The sequence below is a fragment of the Poeciliopsis prolifica genome, unplaced genomic scaffold (genome assembly GCF_027474105.1).
Source record: "Poeciliopsis prolifica strain line A6 unplaced genomic scaffold, Auburn_PproV2 SCAFFOLD002, whole genome shotgun sequence".
Classification (NCBI taxonomy): Eukaryota; Metazoa; Chordata; class Actinopteri; order Cyprinodontiformes; family Poeciliidae; genus Poeciliopsis; species Poeciliopsis prolifica.
The window spans coordinates 24,616,142-24,638,368 of NW_026562377.1; the positions used below are offsets into that span (position 1 = coordinate 24,616,142).

The 22,227-nt window shown below is 40.4% G+C and overlaps 1 protein-coding gene across 2 annotated transcripts in view; it reads right to left on the reverse strand.

Moving 5' to 3' along the window:
* Positions 1–324: 324 nt before the first annotated feature.
* Positions 325–22,227, reverse strand: part of sned1 (sushi, nidogen and EGF-like domains 1) — a 33,484-nt gene continuing 11,581 nt past the window's right edge. The window contains exons 3-31 of one of the 2 annotated variants that reach the window (XM_055060717.1): positions 21,115–21,255; positions 20,836–20,995; positions 20,620–20,745; positions 20,211–20,324; positions 19,511–19,624; positions 18,936–19,049; positions 16,852–16,887; positions 14,409–14,498; positions 14,177–14,305; positions 12,692–12,811; positions 12,241–12,357; positions 10,324–10,467; positions 9,732–9,905; positions 9,341–9,454; positions 9,132–9,245; positions 8,927–9,040; positions 6,894–7,010; positions 5,852–6,139; positions 5,600–5,783; positions 5,282–5,394; positions 3,907–4,185; positions 3,674–3,815; positions 3,490–3,572; positions 2,644–2,739; positions 2,302–2,418; positions 1,560–1,647; positions 1,370–1,440; positions 1,229–1,286; positions 325–1,139 (exon numbers count right to left, since the gene is read on the reverse strand). In XM_055060717.1, coding sequence (XP_054916692.1) covers positions 1,261–1,286; positions 1,370–1,440; positions 1,560–1,647; positions 2,302–2,418; positions 2,644–2,739; positions 3,490–3,572; positions 3,674–3,815; positions 3,907–4,185; positions 5,282–5,394; positions 5,600–5,783; positions 5,852–6,139; positions 6,894–7,010; positions 8,927–9,040; positions 9,132–9,245; positions 9,341–9,454; positions 9,732–9,905; positions 10,324–10,467; positions 12,241–12,357; positions 12,692–12,811; positions 14,177–14,305; positions 14,409–14,498; positions 16,852–16,887; positions 18,936–19,049; positions 19,511–19,624; positions 20,211–20,324; positions 20,620–20,745; positions 20,836–20,995; positions 21,115–21,255 — 3,525 coding nt within the window. In that variant the 3' untranslated portion in view covers positions 325–1,139; positions 1,229–1,260. Of the gene's footprint in view, positions 1,140–1,228; positions 1,287–1,369; positions 1,441–1,559; positions 1,648–2,301; positions 2,419–2,643; positions 2,740–3,489; positions 3,573–3,673; positions 3,816–3,906; positions 4,186–5,281; positions 5,395–5,599; positions 5,784–5,851; positions 6,140–6,893; positions 7,011–8,926; positions 9,041–9,131; positions 9,246–9,340; positions 9,455–9,731; positions 9,906–10,323; positions 10,468–12,240; positions 12,358–12,691; positions 12,812–14,176; positions 14,306–14,408; positions 14,502–16,851; positions 16,888–18,935; positions 19,050–19,510; positions 19,625–20,210; positions 20,325–20,619; positions 20,746–20,835; positions 20,996–21,114; positions 21,256–22,227 lie in introns of both variants that reach the window. The other variant, XM_055060708.1, reaches the window with a different exon arrangement.

Here is a 22,227-nt window from a genome sequence, read left to right on the forward strand (position 1 = left end):
TTTCCAATACTAACTCCTGAGTTTCTGTTGCCCCACAGTATGAATATGACATGACACACAATTATTCCTGCCACTGGCCAAAGTTTGGATGAGGAGAAATATTTATACAGTCACCACTCATAGAAGGATAATAAAAAACTGACTTATCCTAAACTCACTGTTAGAGGACTGCAGAAAAGAGTAGGATTCTTCCTGGTGTCACCAAGTTTTCACAAAGGTCAGATGCTATCAATATGCTAACTAGACAATTCAGGTAAAAAAAAAAACCCTACTGGCCCCTGCTATTATGAAAAAAAAACTGAAAATGGGTCACGATTGCATGTTTTTATTGGAATAATGAACCAAAGTATATTGCCAAATAAACACATAAATGGTTCACCACATTTAAAATGAACCATCTTCAGTGGCTCGACTTAAAAATATAGAACTTTATTCAAAGATATAATAAAAAAAAACAGCCACTTATTTTCTAACATTTAGAAAGGACGAAGAAATCTTAAACCATTTTTATAATTTTTATTAATAAAATATCCACCTACAAAATGATCTATAAACACTATTTACAGAATAGCAAGCAGTGATGCCTGCCAAGACAGAGTAAGATATTTTACATAGAAAACACTTGGCAGAGGAGATCAATTCATGGGCTGTGGTGAGAATGTATTGTACATTTTCTATTATTTCATAAGGACACATGAGGAAAATGTTGGGACTCTGAGCAGTCTGTGATTATTTCCCTGAGGGACAAACCTGCAGCTGGAGCACAAATGAAACCCTCTCCTTGTGTCTCTGCATGGAAATGAGGTATTTAAGGTCTCTTATCCGAATTTGCTTAAAAAGTGTGACGATAGTTTCTGCCAGCGAACGTCATAAATAACGTGGGGGTCAGTCGCCCATCAATCCCTTCCTTTTTCTGAAAACGGAACTTCGAGGATGGAAGATCTGTATCCGGATGTGCGAACGGTTGTGAAATGGTTACAGTGGGTCTTGACAGGGCTTCTCAGCACAAAGAAAACGAAAAAAAACAACAACAAAAAAATCACCATAATCAGATACTTCAAGTAGATTATATACACCGAAAATGTAGCTAAGAGGTTCTCCACATGACAGTGATGACTTTCATCAGCATCCAGCTTGCTCTAGAGGAAAGAATGACAAATTTTAGTTTGTTTTGTCGAAAATAATGCGCCGTTCTGCTGAGGCATGCAGAAAAGATGTTAAAACCTACTTTGATTTTCTTGTGAAAAAAACAAAACACTATTACTGGTGTTTGCTTGCTCTTCTGGCTGTTAGGAAAGAAAATACAAGTGTTTCCATTTAGTTAGATGACTATAAAGTCACTTGGGAGCAGAAAGCTTGTTATGCTTACTTTGACTTTTCACTGGCTCACAAATCTCCCGATAGCACACGTCCTGCTGTACCTTATATGTCCTTTTGTACCTGCGAGGAAGAAAAGCTCACATTCACTGGATATGCTGGGAAACAAGCCACTCCTCCAACCACCCCCACATTCCTCATAATCCTGAATCTCCATAAGTAGACGAAGTAGCAGCACTCACTGATAGTGGCACACTCCGCCCTCCCAGACAGGTATGCTTTTAGTCTCAGAGAAGAGCCTGGTGCATGGGTGGGGCACTCGCTGGCACACTGAAACACAGCACAGGACACACGAATGCCGTAAGAGCTGCCAGGAAGGGGATAAAGCCTGCTGGATGGCTTAGGGGTCTTGCGGGATGGAACCGGGCCCTTCTCGCTGGCTGACGGATGGGTTTTAGGACAGGAATGTTTAAACAACTCTGACACTGGATATTTGGGTGTAGAGCAAGATTTAAGGGGAGCAAGGGGTACGTCCAGTGTCTCCTTCATCAACGTGTTCTTCAAACTCGTAAATCCTCCTTTGTTTTGGCAGAGCTGGGTTTTTAGTAAAGGGCTAAGAAAGTGTGTTCCCCTCACTTGAGCGTTTTCTGGTCAGCAGCTGCTTTTTAACACTTTTCAGCAGGGCCGTGCAGAGACCTTTGGAAGGGTAGGGGCTCAAATTTAAAAAAGGGGCACATTGAACAAAAACACTGTTCAACATTCAGGAGCAACCACCCATATTAATCAAGAATCTAATTGGATCATACTACATCATTGCCATCATGCGGGGACAATGCAAAGCAAATGCAGTATATTTTTCCCAGCAGGAATAATGTTGCTGTTTCTGCTGACAGACCTGGAGGTTTTGAGTTGATCTGAGTCTGTAGCTGGTAAACAGACCAGAGGAGAGAAGGTACGAAGGTAAGAAGACAAACACACACTTACACAGTTCACACTGTCTGCCCTTGAAACCCGTTGCACAGGTGCACACGACGGAGCCCCTTTCGTTCACACACGTCCCTCCGTTCTGGCAGGACAGACTGCGGCAGTCCTGGGGCGACTCTAAAGACAGCAGCTGCCATTAAAACCCTCAGAGCAGAATGAGTTTCAATCTCATATTTCAGGCCCACTAGTTCACACCATCCACAGCTGATACCGTCCACTGACAGATTCCAGCTCTACTCCAGTGCACCAGAACAGGAATCTCGTGCTTTATTTTTTGCTAAAGTATTTAAATTAATAAAAAAAACAGAGAGAGAGAGAGAGAGTGCACAATGAAATACCTACCAGGCTGTGTTCTCAAAGCTTTTTCTTCAATCTCTAGTGCAAGGCTAATTTTGTTTGTCGTTTCTTCCATCTTTTCTAATCTGATAGGTGGAGGTCCTGCAAAGCAAACAGAAAAAAAAAGAGAGAAACATTTCCTGTCATGTATCTTTGCGAAACGAGGAAATGAACGAATTACTCCATGATGAGTCTGAGAGTTTAGATGTGGCACCGGCAGGGACTGTATACATTCCTCATCCTGAAACGATGTTTTGTCGAAACGCCATAAATGGTGGAGGAGAATCTTAAAGAGGAAATGTTTTCTCGAGAGCAAACGATAACATCTGGGAAAAGGTTTTACTGTTTAGCCTATATGCTACAGCAAGTGAAAAAAAAAGTGTCCGAAATCCTCAATAGAAAGTTAACTAATGTAATAAAAAAGCTGCCAGAAAAAGTTAGCAGGGTTTTCAAACATTAACGTTAAATTATACATTTTAATTATGTTAAAATAATAACATTTCCAGTTGTTCTAGTTTGGAGTTCCTCTAAATCAAGGCTAAATCCCCACTTTGCTGAGAGCCTTGATTCATAACAACTGGAACATTGTTCAACATATTTGATTTATATTTGCTTGATGATTTTGATGATGGCCTCTGACAAAATGGAATGTTTATTGCTTGTTTCATAATAGGTTCCTGAATTATGTTTTTAAGGTGTGAAACACTTTGAACTGCCTTGGAGCTGAAATTCAAGTGAAGTTGACCGACTAACATGATAAATTGTACAAAGCATGCTGAGGAGACTGGAACTATTGTCTTAAAGTAAAACTTCTTCAATCTCTTAAATATTCACGCGACCGTTTAAACTTACTGGTACGATGTCGGATCACTTTCGGCGTTAAGTGGGAAAACCTCGCCGTTATCTTCCCTCTCCTGTCAACCAGCTCAGTGTATCTGCAGCACAGGAACAAACACTGCTTAGCTTTTACAGTGGACCTGCTGCTGATGTTCGTGTTTTTGGGTAGAGTGAACCGTAATCAGACGCCTGCTAATACCTGAACAGCTCTTCGGAGTTCTTTATTTCAGTGCTGCCGCCCAGGTCTTGAGGGTGAGATGTGGGAAATACGCGCACGGTCTGGATCCCAAGTCCCTTTGCCGTGGGCCGCTCCCTCCTCCCAGGTCTGACCTGTGTTGGCACTAGGTTAGCGGAAGGAAACAACAGCAGAGTAATTCAAATGTAACGTATTAACACTTGTGGAGAGACAGAGCAGTAGGCACAGTAACTCACAGGTGGTAAAAGATAAGTGCTGCGGTACGCTGTGGATCTGTTCCTGTCCCGTGTTTTTGACAGACATGAGAGCGACGTAGTAGTGATGTCCTGGTGTCAGCTCACGGAGTGTGTACGACCCTAGCTTCCCATTAGGCAGGAAGCGGCTCCTGGTATTCAGACCACGGGTTACGTTGATCACAAAGCCATCTGGGACGTGTCGCGGGTGGCGGCTCCAGGTGATCAGCGCTGAATTGGGGGTCACATGCGACAGGGAAAGATTCTGTGGGGGATAAGGCCCTGGGGGTAAAACATTTAAATTTTTTTTTTTCTGATTTTTTTTTTTGCCTCAGTAATTCATATAAATCCACGTCTGTGGAGGGAAAGGGAAAGGTCCTCCACAGACGTCTTCACAAAAAAAAAAATCAGAACGAGGGATGCAAACACTTAATCGACTTAAGATTAATTGTTGATTAATGGTTTATTAGATTAAATTAATTCCAGTCAATTAACTAGTAACTTCGACCTTCTTTTAGTTATACTATCCAGCAAAGGGCGCCACTGGTAATCCCTAAACGGAGCCAGTTGATACAGAAACAAAGATGGCAGAGATATCACAAAATGGGCAAGCGAAACGGTCCAAACAGTCCAGCATGGGATCCAAGTTGCACTTTATATGGTTTTGTTTTGAAATATAAACACTCAACAAGCTACTTACGTCTCACCATAATAGCGCTGATGAGCTTCTAAAGTGAGGATGTGATGATGCCATTCACGTGATGGAGGCCAATAAGCAATGGTGATTTTTGGAGCTGTAATGACTTAATGTGTTTCATAAAACAAAGTTTTAACTTTCCTTCAAGAGCAACCATCTGTGAGCATCTCTCTGTTCATGGGGAATCAAGTGTATTTTATTCTTCTCATTTCTTAATTTTCTACTTAGCAACCTGAGAGGCTCCTGTTTTGTTATATTTATAAATATGTCTAAGTTTATTAATGCGAGAAAAATGCAATTTTCAAATTCAGTCAGTATTTAACATAGCGGATACGAAATGCTGAAACATTTTTTTAAATTCAGCAGATTCTGAAAAATGTAGCAGAGATTATGAAGACGGTCGGCCCTCTTTATGGAAGAGAACACTCAAGAAAATGGCTGCTTATTAATTAATCACTAGTCGACTGATAAGATCAATCACCTCAATTGATAACCTGCATTCCTATTAAGAATACACATTTTATCCCTGGTTAGTTCCTGGGAAGCACAATGTTAAGGATAAGGACTAAAGTGCTTATGTAATTTGTTTTCTGTACAATAACTCTGAGTTGGTCTTTGTGAACGGAAAGCTTGTTAAAACAATGTTGACACCTAGTAGTGTTTGAGAAACTGTCAACTTACTTGTCCAGAATTGCAGAGGTCCTGCTGAGTGACTGGTGGAAGGAAATTCATCTGGCCTGATCCCACTTTGAGTTAAAACATCCAATGTATACATGTGACCAGCTTGTAGTGAACTGTGAAACACAAGGAGGGACCCAGGTTGTGTTTACTCATGCTCAGTTTTGTCTGGAGCAGTTTGAAACTTTAAATTTGTGGAAAAAGTACTGGACACTTCCTTCTAAAAGGGACTCTGTCTTGTACAATACGTCAACACCTCCATCTAGTGGAGCAAAATGGAGCTGCGGCGGTGCCACTGGAATATCTAGTGCAAAGTCTTACCTGAAAGTGTGCTCAGTGACGCTCGAGTTGAGTGCAACGGTGAGATGCTCGGTCCCATCTGAAGGCATTAAAGAGACATGCACCCTGCTGACGGCTGCATGATGAGCAGCCTGGACCAGCCAGCTCAGCCAGACCTGGGAGGACGACACATTGAGCAGCTGCAGCTTTTCCACCCGCTGGGGTCCTGGCACAGAAAGTTTGATTGTTGAAACTCAAATTATCACATTTAAAAACACAAAGGGAGATGCTCACTTGTGCGAATTAGCGCAGTGGCAGGCTGGCTCGTGTCGTTGCCGTAGGCTTTGAGTTTGATGGAGACGGTGGAAATGTTGTACAGCATGCCGGGAACCAGGTCCCGCAGAACGTGAGTGGAACGCTGCTTGTCCAGGTAGTCCGTTTTGGGGGTGCTGTTGCCCTGGGGGGCGTAGGTCACAGCGAACATGCTGAGCACGCGGTGGGAGTGGTCTGGCTGATCCCAGCGCAGTTCCACCTCGTTCTCTTCCACGCGCAGTACATGGAGACCAGACGGGGGTAGCAGGTCTGGGAACAGCAGCAATCTTGGATTTTTACTCTACACAATGCTGTGCTTTGAATTATTAATCACTAATAATTCAAAGCATTATTAATCTTTATTTTCACATTTTGCAAAATAAAACCCCCAAATTGTCAGTGTGTTTTGTTGGGATCGAATGTGACAGAACAATACAAAGTAGCCTGTAATTGTGAAGTGGAAGAAATATTATTTGTGGTTTGTAAAACATTTTACAATAAACAACGTGAGAAGTATGGGTATGCATACTGTATGTATTCGGCCCCCCCTACAGAAATTACAGGTGCAGCTGTGTTTGAGTTTTGCACATCTAGAGAGTCAAACACAGTTGGCATGGATTTGAAGATTGACTTCCACATCTTGCCACAGATTCTCAATTGGATTTAGGTTCACAATTTGGAGAAAAGTAAAATTTTACCTGATCACCTTGTTGATCTTGATTATTTACTAATGTTCTCTGAATCCTTCTCAGAATAGCTGAATTTATGCTGGAATTAAATGAAAAACAACTCGACACCTCTGAAGATAACTGGTTGCACTCGGGGTATCAGATTACGTAAATCCAATAATTCAGATTCTTAGTCCTAAAATCCGTATTTCATATTGGTTCATCACACAAAATCTAAATAAAATACATCTCAGAGTTTGTGGTTTTTAGGTGACAAAATCCGTTATGATGCTCCGTAACCACATCGTTGTCTGTATAAATTTGTGAGTGCAGTCTGATTGTTGACCTTTACTGACCTTTCTCACAGTCTTTGCCTGTGAGGCCCACTTTGCAGACACAGTTGTAGTTTCCTCTCCTGTCACTCCAGCAGCTGCCTCGAGTTCCACAAGGTTTCAGCACACATGGGTCCTCCACTTAGTGGTGACAAAGACAAAGAGTGGCAATAAGATACAGTAGTTCATGTGTCACCAGTCTAAGAGTCATAAAGGTTATGTTAATCCCATTTAATGCTAAACAGAGATGGAAATAGATATGTGTTGTGTGTATAACCACAAAGAAAAAATAAATAAATAAGATGAGGAACGTATGGAAATGCAAGAAACCAAAAAGGACAAGTTTTTGTCTGTTTTGCTTTTACAATTAGTTGACTGTACGGAATTAAAGACCACATGGACTTAAATTATTCCATTTTGCTTTGTCATGATTACTCAATTTGCTACTCTACATCCAAAACCTTTTTTGTAGAGTATTTTTACGCCTGATAGTCCGGTAGACTCTGTTTGAATGTGTCCACAATTGCAAAATTTGTTGCATCTTCAGCTCGTGAGGTTTGCTTTCACGCTGTATCGTGTCAAACGATCCAAACCAATTGAAAAACTGCTGTTCACATGCTCCCCTGTGGTGGCGCTGCAGCAAGAACCACTGAAGGAAGGGACACAGAAACCTCCAAAGAAGACAGGAGTGCACATTCCTTCTTCATAAAATGTAAACAAAAATGGAGTAGCTTCAAACTGTGGCAGTTGCAGTATTTATTTTTGACTTTGGAAAAACACTATATGAGCCTTTTCTCTAACATTAGTTAGTAGCGTTTGTGTTGGTTGTATTTACCCAGAATGCCCGGCGATATAGTCTGCTCCCCTTTTTTTGGAGCACTTAAAAACAACAGTGACCTTGGCGGGTGTTCTGTTCATCATCATTTTGATTGTCTTGTTGAAAGTAGGATTTGGTTGGCTCTGAAATTTTTAAATTTTAACGAGAAAAACTCTGAAGTCATGTTGTCCCGACCTAACAGGAGTCCTTGGACTGAGCTATCTTACTTGACGTCCAATTAGAAATGCCTTATAATAAATGTGGGGATAAAAATGGATCCTTGCATTGAAACTTGATTGTCAAGTCAACTTTCTAAAATAATCCTTTTTCCAGTTAAGGCATCTGACAAGAGTTAAGCCTAATACTGCCTCCAAAAGCAATTCAGAGACAGTCAGATGCTTTTATTACCCATCGCCTTGATTATTGCAGTCCTCACACTTTGCCATCAGCCAAACTTACATTGCTCGCCCACAACTCAAAATGTAACCACTTGATTTATTACTAGGTCTTACAAACATGGCTACATTCCACACACTTTGGCCAGAGCAGTGTGGATACATAGAGGTAAGCTGCTCCACAATTTCGAAGCAGTTGCAGCGGAAGCTTGATCTGCTCTGCATTTTGCTCTGCATTTTAGTTGGGATTCAGAAACTAAAATGCAGGAGAAACTTTGACCAGAATGCTCCTTAGGGTGTGAGGATGGATGAGGAGAGGATATTAAATACAACCCGAATGCCAGAAAGGTTCTTTAAATTTGAACACAATAAAAACTCAAAGATGTTCAAATCACATGAGGCAATATGTGATTCACAACAGAACATAATGTAGCAAATGTTTAAAAGTAGAAATTGTACATCTTCATTCACTAAATTCTGCAGGCACCAAATAAAGTTGAGATAGCAACCATATTTACCAATGTGTAGCATCTCTTTTACAAAAAAAACAAAAAACAGTTTGAAGATGTCTGGGGATCAATATCTTGAATGATAAATGGCAGTTCTTGATGCAGTGCAAACCGGACATTTTGTTTTTACTAATTACAGAACCAAAATTATCCTTGCTATCTAATTTTAACCACAAGACCTAAATTTCAGAAGCAGATATTGGATGCAGGACTAAAAACAAAAGGGAAGGACTCCTTTGCAAGTTTAACAGTTTCTAACTCTTAACTCTACCAGAGTTAAGAGATAAACGTGAGACTCTCAAGGTAAATATCAGAACCTCTTCAAAGTTTGCTTACACATCTGGCAGCGTTCCCCGAAGAAACCGTCTTTACACGTACACGCGTAGTACTGTCTGTAACCCCGACACACACCTCCGTTCAGACAGGGGCTGGACTCACAACCATCTTGCTCTGCACACAGATATATTTGCATGTCGGTAGAATTCGTCCTATTATATTGTTGGCTAAATGTTCAATATTTGAGGTTGAAAAGCCACTGCACCTATTTCACAGTTCTGGCCTTTGAAGCCTTGTGGACAGTGACACAAGTAGGAGCCAGGCTGATCCTCACATGTCCCCTTGTTCATGCAGGGCTCAGACAGGCATTCATTTGTGTCTTAGAGGAATTGAAACATTCACATGTAGGAGCCATATCCGGGTGAATATTCTTTTGTGTTTCTGAGAATGCCATGGATCTACGGAAAGCCTTACCAATCTGACAGCGTTTTCCACTAAAGCCGTCCTTGCAGACACACTTATAGGACCCAATCTTGTTCTGGCAAGAACCGCCGTTGAGACAAGGCTGTGATAAGCACTCGTTAATCTCTGCCAAAAAAAGAAACAATTAAGTTAAGGTAAGTGTAAAGTAAAGCATAACTAGAACCACTGATGGATGTTTAACTTTAATCAGTAATGTTTCCATTGACTAAAATTGCACAAATTGGAATTGTGTAATGGAAACACGCCGATTTTGATATTAGCAGAACATGGAGAAAGCTTTGCACACATTTGGAAACGCAGCTACTGTAAGAACAAAACTGTTTTTCACATGAGTTTGTTTTGGGGGTTGGAGAGGGTGATTGTGTTGTTGTGTTCTACAGACCCTTACAAACGGGCGGCTGGCTCCATTCTCCCTGAGTGCTGCAGGTGCTCTGCGTGGCTCTGGGCACAGACGTGAACCCTGAATGGCAGACATACGCAGCGACGGAGCCTGGTGTTGTCGAGGAGAACTGGACCTCAGCGTGTTTGACATGGGGGGGCAGCCCGCAGCCCAGCTCTAAAACGGATGCAAACACGCCATAAATACAAGCATGGCTGCATAGTAACAAGATGCTTAGTGGTCCCCCACCAAAAGCACACCGAAGGTTATGGAGGTGCTTTCCATCAAGAACCGTCTGTATTTGTCCTGTTAAAATGACCTCCAGCATGTTGTTAAGAGTGTGTAGACATGAATCACCGTGTCTAATCACGTCTTACTTTATATAGCCTACACAGCCATCTATATTTGTAAATGTGGGGCCTCTAGTGCAGCAACACCGCTAAGATTATCTTTAGATGGAAAGCTAATATCTACGCACTTTAACAACTCAGGATATCCTCCGGCCTCGTCTAATCTGTCCAGGGCAACATCTTGTAAATGTCAACATCAGAGGAAGATTAAAACATTGTTGCCCGGTGACACAAAGTCTGCTTACCTGCAGAGGGATGTAATGAGCTCCGGCTTATTTGACAGTCTTTTCCGCTGTATTCGTCAGTGCATTCACATTTATACTTTCCTAGGTAGTGAAAACACGTTCCACCGTTTTGGCAGGGAGTGGAGGAACAGGGGTCTGGCTTTCCTGAAAACCAAAGAAGGGACGAGAATGAAATTCTTTTAATTATTGAGGTAGTTTACTTTTCTGGCATTCAGGACAAGGCGAGCATACATTTGAAAATCAAAAACACAAACAAAAACACATGACAAATGACTTGTAAAAGTGAATTTTATTTCAAACATCCTCTCCTGTGTGTTGTTCTGTGGGAGTATTAGAGCCAGGCGATGAGAATATTTTAAATGAATATAATAAAATAATCATATTAGCAGATCAAAGAAGAAATTTAACTGGGAAAAAAAATCCTACAATTACGAGAAAACAGTATTTTTTTATCAAGAAAGATTACCAAAGATTACCTAAATATGATGTGTCTTCCTCAGTCTATGTGTTTCTTTTTTCGAAATAGATGCAGTTGTTTGCACGGTCGTTTCAAAGTCCTGCTACTGATAACTATTTGATGGATATGTATTAAAAAGGCGTTTCTGTTAAGTGTTATCTGTAAAACTTATAACAAAAAACTTAAAAAGAGGAATGTTGAGCATTTTGTGATCTTATGCTTTGGTATTTTTGTGTTGAGTTCTCATTAAATGGCTACTTTGTTCTAATATTACAAATATCTTATTGGAATATTATTATATTATTGTCATATAAAAAAAAAACAACAAATATTAGTGTGGTCCTGATTTTAAAGTCCAAATGAGCAGAAGCTGTAAAACACGCTTCTGCTGACATCACCCCCAAAATATGGAACCACAAGGAATGCAACAAAATAACAAAATCCAAATTTTCCAAAAATGAACCCAAAAATTCAATTGAAGTGAATTGTGACATAAGCTTCCTGTTAACTGACAGGAGTGGCATATCGTGCGGTCTGGTACTGCTTCAGGGTTGAAGGGGTCGTGTGTTACAGATGGTGTTCTGCATGTCGGCTTTAATGAGAGGTTCTATGGGCTATTGTTGGCTCGCTGTCATCCTGAACCACGCTGCCCATTCTCCACACAGTAGGCACTTAGTGGATAGTTTCCTTTTTTCTGACCATTCTCTGCAAACCTGAAAAATTGCTGTGTGTGAAAGCTTCCACAGATCAGCAGGTTTCTGAAATATCTTACAGTTATGAGAAAAACAGTCTTTTTATTGAGAAAAACAAAAAACAAAGAGAGGCTTCTTGTTGGAGCCAGCCTCTCTGGCACCAACAACCATCAATCAAACGATCAAAATATGTCAAATCCCCTTGTTTTCACATTCTTGGTTTGAACTTTAGCAAGTCATCTTCGCTACATCTAGATGCCTGAATGCACTGAGTTGCTGCCCTTTAATTGGTTGGTTTACTCTTTGAGCAGACAGCAAAAAGAACAGTACATTATGAAGTGAACTGTGTTTGCTCATAACTTCCGGTGTACGTAAACCAGAAGTACTCATACATGTATATGAGTAACTCATACATGTTTTGTTTTCTTCTCAATGTCTGAAGTTAGAAAAGAACAGACTTAATTTTATTTTAGTTCAGCTAGAGTTACCAAAATAAGATGTCTACATCATTCTGTATGTACATCTTTGATTCTGACAACATTAATAAATAAATATATTGACATATTATTGCTCTAAATATCATTGCATTCAGCAAATAGAAATAATTTTGGTGACTAACTAACTGATTTGTGCATAATTAGCTTAAACATACTGAAAGCACTGGAGTTTTCTGAGTAGTTATTGACTTATTTCCACACATTTACTTTAATACTTTCACACAAACCTGCAACCAAATATTAGATATAATAGCAGTTGAGTAGTACTCACCCACTTCGCAGTGTTTCCCAGTAAATCTGTAAGGACACACACATCTGTAGCTCCCTCCCTCTTCCTTACAGGAGCCTCCATTACGACAGGGGCTCGACGCACATGTATTGAGTCTAACTGGAAAGAGACAGTCAAATAGAGGAATCATTGAAGAAGAGAGCACTCTAGCTTTTAATCACACAAAATACATTTCTTCCACTCCGTTGAGATTCGAGTCATAATTTGGGGAAATAGCCCATAACTCCGTCATACATACAAATTATCATAAGCCTCACAGCATTGCAATTTTTCAAGGAGCATTACGAGTGATGGCATGTTTCCTAGGGCACAAAAAGCTGCTGTTGGACTTGAGCCCGGGTAATAACGCACAACGCAGAGGGATGTTTTATGAATGCTGCTTAAAGCCGATTCATATGCAGGAACTGCTAAATGTTTTAATCAATTATTCTACCTTTTTCACAATGTTTGCCAGAGTATCCATATCTGCACTCGCAGGTGTAGCCTCCGTCTCGTTCATAGCAGTACCCCCCGTTCAGACAAGGCGAGGAGTCGCAGACCGACTGGGGCTGTACTGAAAAACACATAACAAGACTTGATTGTGTTCTACACACACAAAAAAAAAACCCAAAGTTTGTTGTTCATTCAGTTGATTATAGAACAATCAACAACATCAAAGATGTCAATTTCGCCCAGTATTCACGATTTGAATGGCGAATGTTAGAAGTTCAGTTTTGAAGCTCAAGTGTTTGTGACTACAGGAGACACATATACATGCAGTAATAAATATAATGTAGCCAGAAGTTTACATACACTGATTATGGGCATGACTGTCACATTAATTTGGGTTTTTTAAGGATTCTTCAAAGCTGTTCTTTTTCCAAATGCGGTAATACAGATTGAAAGATATCCCTATATTCAACTCGGTATTTTAATTAGAAGCTCAAAAGTTTTGAGAAAACCTTTATCTTGCCATCAGTGATTATGTTTGACTGCAGCATAAGCAAGGACTTGCTTGACAGCACTCGTTAGACTGACCAATACTCAGAACAGTGGAAATGTCCAAGGAACTCGGTTAAAATTTTATGGGAACTGTACAATTTACAACCTTAAAGAACCTTTAGCCGCTTCTGAACAACTGCAGTTTCCACATGGCCAGTTCAAACAATTATATGCACATATAAATTTGTTAGGATTTCAACATTTTGCCAAGGCCTGGAATAAGGCCCAAACTATCATCCTTAGATTCAAGGAACGAACCAGAAGCAGCCAGCGGAGGCTCCAATCTGCCATAAACTGCTCACAGCGAAGCAAGTGTTACATCGCCATGGACTGGGAAGGAGAACACCAAACAAAAAGTCTAAGCTCCAAAATTGACACCGATGAAATCTACAAAAAACTGGAACTACTCACATGGATGAGCCAATTGCGAAAGTTTGTTATGTTTAGATAGCTCAACTATTGAAATGTTTGGTGACACTAAATGGAAGAAAGGGTGAGGGAATCAAGGTGAGGCTTTCAAACGTAATACCACTGTACCTGTCAAGCATGGTGGTTGCACAATGCTAAGAGTCTGTTTGCTGTCGGCTTAAAGGCTATAACAGCGCAAACATCTAACATTAACTTCACATAAAATCAACAGCTTAACCAATGCAATTTGAAGACAGCGGCATGTTTCAACAAACCAAAGATACGCTGGTTTTAAATTATGCCAAAACGGGGAAAGCTTTCGGAATAGCTGTGACCTGAAGCCCAGAGAAGAATGGTGGGCTACAGGCAAGAAGTAAAGTCCATGTCAGAAAGCCAACCCACTAAAAGTTTGAACCAAATATTAGTAGGAGTAAATGTGCAACATTGACTTTTTTGATGATTGGAGAAAATCAACAATTCCACACCTGCCAAAGTGTTTGTTTATCATGCTGGTGCCTCAGGGTCTTACCAGGGTAAAAGTCCATTTGATCAGGCTCTACTCCAGTGTGACATGTACAAAGATAAGCTCCTCCATACTCCAAACAGGGACTTCCATCAGGACATGTTCTGCTGTTACTGCACAGGGTCTGAGTTATTCCTGAGTTATTGGAATTGAGAAAAGCAGGTACATAAATTTTGGAGGAAAATGTCTCCATCACAGTGTGACCCATTCATCAAGGGATTATTCAGCTCATACCCACCCAGCTGACAGTAGGCTCCGGTGTAGCCAGGAGGGCATTCACAGGTTCCATTGATGCCCACGCAGACGCCCCCATTCTGGCAAAGGCATTCTACTGCAGACACACACACACACACACACACGCAGAATGAGACTGGCTGTGTGAAAGATCCAGCACTAATAACCATCATCAATGCCACATGTTGAGTGTCTTTCATCTGACATATTGCAAACCCAAGGTTCTCGAACTAGCACCGTTTGAATTTCAAAAGGAAAAAAAACGAGAAATGCCGATTTCTGTGCTGAGTGTCCATCTAATGAAAGTTATCAATCTGAGCTAATAATGGTGTACTTCATTACAGTTTGTGTACCTTACAAAATGGACAATGTTCAATTCCAAAAATTGTACAGTACTTCCTTGTTAGGTATTTGGCAAGAAGTACAAAAAAAACTTTACTATTTGGAAATGTTGACTCCTGAAACAAAATGAAAAGCAAAATAAAACCACATATTTCAATGAAACATGCACTGCCAATCTAGAGAAACTCTTTCATATGTTTATCATTGGTCGCATTGATTACTACAACAGTATCTTCACAGGTCAGCTGATCCAGAACGCTGTTGCTGGTGTTCTGACTAAAACCAGGAAGGTAGAGCACATCATCCAGTTCTAAAGTCCTTCCACTGGATCCCTGTAGTTCTGAGAAAAGTCTTAAAATACTATTGTTGGATGATAAATCACTGAACAGCTTAGCACCACAATACATTAAAGATCTGCTGTTGTCACAGCAACCTTCCAGACCTCGCAGGTCTTCTGGTTCTGATTCTGCTCTGCATCCCCAGAACCAGAACCAGAACCAAACATGGAGATACGGCATTCAGCTTTCATGCAACACAAATCTGTTAATGCAAAACTGTAATTTTAGTTCCTTTAAATCAAGACGAAATACCCACCTGTTTAGAGATGCCTTTGAACCATAATATGTCTAACATTCACCAAAATATTTGATGTGTCTGATGATTTTAATCATGGCAGTCGTCAGAATGTAATGTTTGTTACTGGTTCCTCAATTGTTGACTCTATGGCGCTTTTATGATGCCTCGTTGTTGTAATTGACTGAACATCTTTCTCCGTTTTATTTGCCGTTGATTATGGTGGTACTGGAAAACGTGGTTATTTGTTATAAGAAAACCACTGCTGCAAACTATCAATTTGCTGCCGTTTTTCTTTTCCAACAACTTCAGAGGATAAAAAAAGAAAAAGAAAGAAGAAATAATTACCCTTCTTCACAATGCACATCCGCTCCTCACGAACCATATGAATGTTTTTGTTTTTCTCTCCCTGCTTAATTGCAGCAGCGGATCAAACGACTCGGCTGTGTCGTGGCTTAATGGCTCCACCTTTGAAGTCACCAGGAGCTCTGGTGGAGGGCATTCATTTCCCGGTGATATGGAGCATATTTTGTGACCAAAAAATGCAATGCCCCCAGGGGCAATTAATGGACTGTTAATTCGAGAGAGCCACTTTGATTGGCCACCTGCGCCGCCCGGGCCCTTTGATCTGAGAGCCTGATTAGGCACGCTTGAGTCCGGCTACTTTCTCTTCCTTGGAGAATCCTGCTCTTTTTTCCCCTGCTGTGCCTTCCAAGTGAGCCAGGCAGGAAAGTATTTGGGAGATTTAAGAGAGCCTATATAAGCACTTTTAGCTCAGGGGTGAAAAGCAACATGCATTTGTAGGAGCTCAAACCTTATTAAGGGGCACTTTTAACAGAAGGAACAAACACTTGCAGCAACTGCACTCAGTTGGTTAAGAGCAATCACTTTTGAAAGATGAAAGTTAATTTCTGGAACAGGAATAGCATGACACAAACTCTACATGCTGTGTGACTGGGAATGAAGTTTTTGAGTGTAAATGGCTACAAACGATAAATCACAGCGCGACGCTATGGCTGCGTTCCAAAGAGCAGCAGTTTTGAAAGCGTGCATACTTCAGCAGCACGGGCTGAAGAAATGACTCGAATACCACGGCACCGCTTCAACTCATAAACTGGCACTTTTTACGTCTAGACGAAACGCTTCCTCTTGTTTGTCAACTAATAAAAAGGCACAACAGAGCAATTATTCGCAGGATCAAGCAACCGGTTCCTGTAGTAAACTGGGCGAGGCCGTGTCAGTTTTGATAATTACGATAATCCATCACTACAGACGAGTCTTCCAGGGCAGACTTCCACATTCCTGTGGGATAGCAAAGCTCTTCTTCAAAAATACCCCAGTCTGCCTCTCTACCTGCCCAGCTGCCTGCAGTTAGCAGCAGAGAACAAAACCTGCACACTTTGACAGCATTCAGAGCAGAGCACAGGAACAGATCCAAAAGTATCTTCAACCCAGTGCATTCTCAATCTCCCCCAAAATGCAGATGTAAAACAGCAAAATGTGAACTATTTTTGACAAAGCTTCTTTGTTACCTGTTTGGTTGTGTGGATCAGTGGAATTCATCAGCTCTGAGGAAAGAAAGCAACAATAGAGGGTCATTTTATTGCATTCAAATAATACAATATAGAAGATGAAACCTCTTTCGTGTTGAGAAATATATTGGTTTACAAAAACACAGTGGAAATAACGGGTTTCAGAAATGAAGAACGACAATGAAAACATTCTCAGAGAAAAGTACATCTTATTCCATAAATATGAAACAATCTTCACAAATTGTGGTGTCCAATTTTCTTTCCCCACATGGGCCAAAATTGTCAAAGCACACAAAAGATTATTTTGTTTTTCAATTAAAAACACACAAGTGATAATTATTTTTACGATGTAGACAGTAACTGAAGCATACAATATTTTAAGAAAAAGAACAAAGTATTCTGACATTAGTAGAAAAATCTTAGTTTTACATCACAGAGATAAAAAATAAGGCCAATAAATACAGTAAATCAGACAACATAAATCTGAGCTTATTACATAATTCTGTATTTGCAGAAACCAGATCAGAAAGTATGGGAAAAAATTTAGAGACTTAAACATTTTGAACTAAAAAGTATCCAAAATATTCATTAATAAAATTTCACTTGCTTATTTTGATCCTAAAAAAAACTTTCAAAAAGATGGATGTTGGCAAGTTAGATCTACAAATAATGAGAAGCATTAATGATGACTCTTGAATTTCATAGAGAAAAAATTGAAAAGGCGCCAGCTTTTCAGCAAACGTTGGAGAAAATAACTGACCTGTTTAAAAACAATGTGAACTTTGCAAATTAGAAGTAATTTTCAGATTTTTTCCACCAGCGTGTCTGACAATATTAAATTAATAAAAAACATTGGTTTGGAAATGACTTAAACTGAGGAATGTTTTTGAATATAAAAGCAAGAGAAAGAAGTTAATTTTAGCAAGTTTCCCATGTATTTTTACATAAAGTTACAGATAAATTCCACAATAGAATGATAATAGAAGAAGGCATCATTTTCTTCAGTCATGTCTTTGTTTCATTCAATAAAATAAATTTCTCTCATTGCAAGCAACTTTCTTTTTCTTAAAACCTAAAAAAGAGGTAAAAACTGTATTCCTCTAGCCGTAAAACAAGAAAATGTTAGAATGCAGGAAAAAAAAAAAACTTGATAAGCTAAATTTAAGCAAAGGACCAAAGATATTTTTGCAGCTCTAGACAAATTTTATTTCCTGGACAAAAATGAGTCCTTGTATTGTAAAGGTGTTGAATCCGTATTTACTGACCTACTCTGATCTAGTGTTGTTTTTCTTATTTAGATATTACAACACCTTGAAAAGTAATCACATTTGACATTTTATCACATTCTGTCCGGAGACTGCGAAAGAATATGTTGCTTTCAATAAGTAAAAGTGTGCTGTGCATTTGTATTCTGCTACACTGAGTCAATATATCTGCTACAATCACAGCTGAAAGACTATTGTTGCATTTCTCTACCAGCTTTAAACATAGAGACAAGACTTTCTCTTGTTCTTCTCAGCAAAATAGCTTATGCTCAGTCAGATATGAAGAGGATAATCTGTAAACGTCAGCCTTCAATCCTTATGAAATGCTTAAGAATTTAAGTTTGGAGTTCTACTGAACCATTGTAATAAAGGAATATTAATTTATTGGTATCAGAATAAATCCAGAATCCTTTTCTCAACCCTTCACAGCTATGCACGACTTCATGTCGATCTGTCAGATAAAATCCTGCGGAAATTCATTGAAGGCTTTTCTGTACACATAGTTTCTGTCCACACAGCTGCAGAAATCCTCTCTGAATTCATAATTCTTTCCACTCTTCAAAGTTGATTATTTTAAAGGCACATTAATTTGGCTAAGAGCGTGCCGAAGTATGCTAAAAATGTTTTCAGTGGCAGTACATCCACAAATCCCTGCAACCGAACAGAATCAAGAAGCAGAAAAGCCCTCTTCCCACCAGCAGGCCTGAGAAGAGAATGCTGCAAATAGTCAGATATTATAAACTGTCTGCAGAGGGGCTTGTGTTATGCAAAGGTAACCAGGACACAATTGATGAAATGTTTTCTACAGATGAATCCCACCTGTTTCGCAGAACGTTCCAGTGAACGCAACGGGACACGCGCAGGTGAAGCCGGCCACCTGATCCACGCATTCTCCTCCATTCAGACACGGCTGGGATTCGCATTCGTTGATGTCTGAGGAACACACCAATATCAAACAATCAAAGGTGAGTCGAGAGGCGGATGTGTTCAACGGTAAGCTGGATTAGCGGGATTGGCTTCGCTTGGTGCAGGCATAAAGTTTCATTGACCAGGTGTCTGGCATTAGGATTAATCTGGTTTCATGTAGAAACAGGGATTTGTAAACTCTGGAGGGCCTGATCATTTCATTTCCTCATGGATTTAAGTTACAAAACTAAACATCTGCACAGTACTTAGATGAGAAAATGACTTTTTGCATACTGACTTCACCGAAGGAAGCTGTTTGAATATTTTTAAAAGAAGCGGTGCTTTGAAATCACTTCTAACAAGACCAGTTTGTCCACCAGTATCAATTTGTCCAGACTGATGAAGTTTTTGACATAAACATCAGCTAAAACACTGAATGTAATGCAGAATGAAGTGAAAATGAGTCGACCGAGACAAACTCCACTCACCTGTCTCACAACGCATCCCGGTGAAACCCGGCTCACACACACAGGTGAAATTGCCATCGCCCTGTACGCACGATGCGTTGTTAAGGCATGGTCTGTCTTCGCATTCATCAATGTCTACAACACACACACAAGCACACAGAAAGAAACACTCAGGGAATATTTACTCAGCTGATTAATATACCCGCCATGCAGCTCCCCTCATTCTGCAAATATGTGCTCCTGGCTGTGAAGGTATTAGAAGAGGCTTTGCTACTTCTTTGCAAGCTGACCGTCTTTGTGTTTTCCTTCAAGAGTATAGAAATCTAGAAATGATGGGCTAAGATGCAAAATGACTGACGCTTATGGTAACAAAACGTTAACCGGTTGCGTTTGTCAAAAAATAGTCAGTCACGTGACTCTCTTCCAAATTGGCAGGTATGACGTTTTACAGATTGGTGATTTGCCAGAAAAGACACATTCTCCCCTTAATAAAAATTGCACAAAAATTAATCAAAAGTAAATGCAAAATAACAGGCTTATATAAAATATCATTCACTGCTTGAAGTTATCATTGTGTTGCATCAGGATCGAAAGGGGAGAAGCATGCAGATATCACACCCAATCCCAATAGAATGGAAACACAAATGCTGCCTAAATGGAGGATTATAAATGGGAAAGTGACTTCGAGTCATGACAGCCTGAGGAAATGGGTGGAATGTACCTGTTTGACAGTGAACCCCCATGTATCCGGGAGGACACACGCAGATGAAACCATTAATCCGATCTTTACAACTCCCACCATTCTGGCATGGACTGGAAGCACACTCGTTGACATCTGCAAAAACAGGAGGAAACACAAGGGAGGCACTATGATGTTTTTAATTAAAAGGGAACATCTGGTAAACGATTGAGACGACTTCCAAGGATAACACATCTGATTGGCGCAGAGCTGATACAGGTATTAAGGAAATACTCAGGTGTCCCTCTGGAAAGTCTGCTGAAATCTAGCTATTTTCTTTACAAGCCAACATTATTTTTCCTGGCTGTTCTCGAGTAGACAAGTAGTCACTCGCAGCATGCACCGTGTGTCAAGCTAAACACAGCAGGAAGCAGTGTCAACCATAACTCACTGATTTGGCACCGCCGGCCGGTGAAGCCAGCCAAGCAGGAGCAAGTAAAGGAGGGGTTGCCTGTAATACAGTCATCGATGCACTGGCCTCCGTTCAGGCACGGACGCAGGTGCGGACACACCGAGGCTAGAAGATAACGGGAACAGGAAGCGGCGTAACGTCAAAATGTCAAAGGTGCGATTTTAAAAGAAATGTTCTTCTGAGCGCGGCTCTCACCAGAGTTGCAGCCTCCCACTTCCACATTTGCGTCGTCTATTCTGAAGACCCATCTGCCCGGGTAGCCGACGTTGGTCGTTTCCTCTAAGCTGACCACATCGGCGGTGCGAGAGCCCGGGATGTTGAAGTAGCGCCTGCCATCGCCAGCGTTAAAGCCTGCCTAGGAAGACATTAACATACAGGATGGACATGTCAAAGGACTGATAATAAAGAGATACTGAACCACTCTTGACAGATGGGCACTTTGTGTCCACAAGCAAGATAAGAAAGTGATCTTACCTGTGCCGCAATTCCCCCCAACCCCACAAGGTTTCCTCCACTGCTGGCATGTCTCCCTGTTGTCCACGTGATGTTATTGTACTGGAATATGGTAAAGGAAAGCTCTCCATCTGTAATCAGCACCACCTGGAAAGTATTAACCTGCACAGAAGGAAAAAACAGCTTTGGGTAAAATAATGACTTCATTAGTTGTTGATGCAAGAAAAAACCTTGAATACCAAAGAAAAATCTCTACTTAGATAACAAAAGGGAGTAAAGATAACAAATACAAGACCTTAAATTTACTTGGCTAAAGGTTTACCATCATTTTGTCTGCTACTACGCTGTACAAAAACATTAATACCCATTAGAGAGACTGATTAGGAAGGTCAGGCCTGCAGGCAGGCCGGTAAAAGAGATTTGCAGTAATTTAATTGAGTAGTTAAAGGGTTGTAAGTTATGTGGGATAATGATTTGCATCATAGTATTGAGGTGACAGACCTCCAGGAACAATCCCTGGCAATGATGGGAGCACACATCTGTCCGAAAGGTCCCTAAACTGTGTGCATCTGTACATAGGGTGTCTTTACATATATAAAACTCTAACACATCACATGAAATCTCAATAACATAAATGAAAACTTGTGGTTTAGCATGAGAAAACAGAGTCAAGATGTATAAATACGTTTTTAAGGCGGTGCAAGTTGCATGGTTTTGACCATGTTTTTGCAGTCATTATTTTCCGCCAAGGTTCTGCTTCCTTAAAACTCACTCAAGTAGGTAACTCTTATTAAAAAATAATAAATAAAAAATGGTTTTTGCATACTTGTTAAAGATGTCACAATGTCCTGATATCATGGACAAACATAAGATGTGAAAAAAAATGTACTTCTCAGCCTCCTTCCTGTGATCATACTGCCATGTGTAGAAATTCACAGCTCCCAGGTCAGAAACAGCTAATAAGAGCCAGGAGGAGGGTTTTAGCGCCGTTAATCAAGCTCATGTTTGCCCTGCTCCTACCCTGTCCTTGGCTCTGTACTCCACTACAGCTGGTTCTGCAAAGCAGAGCCTGCCTTGAATGCACAGGCTAGTTAATATGGCCAGCAGTGACAACGACTAACCAGCTTTCCAGTA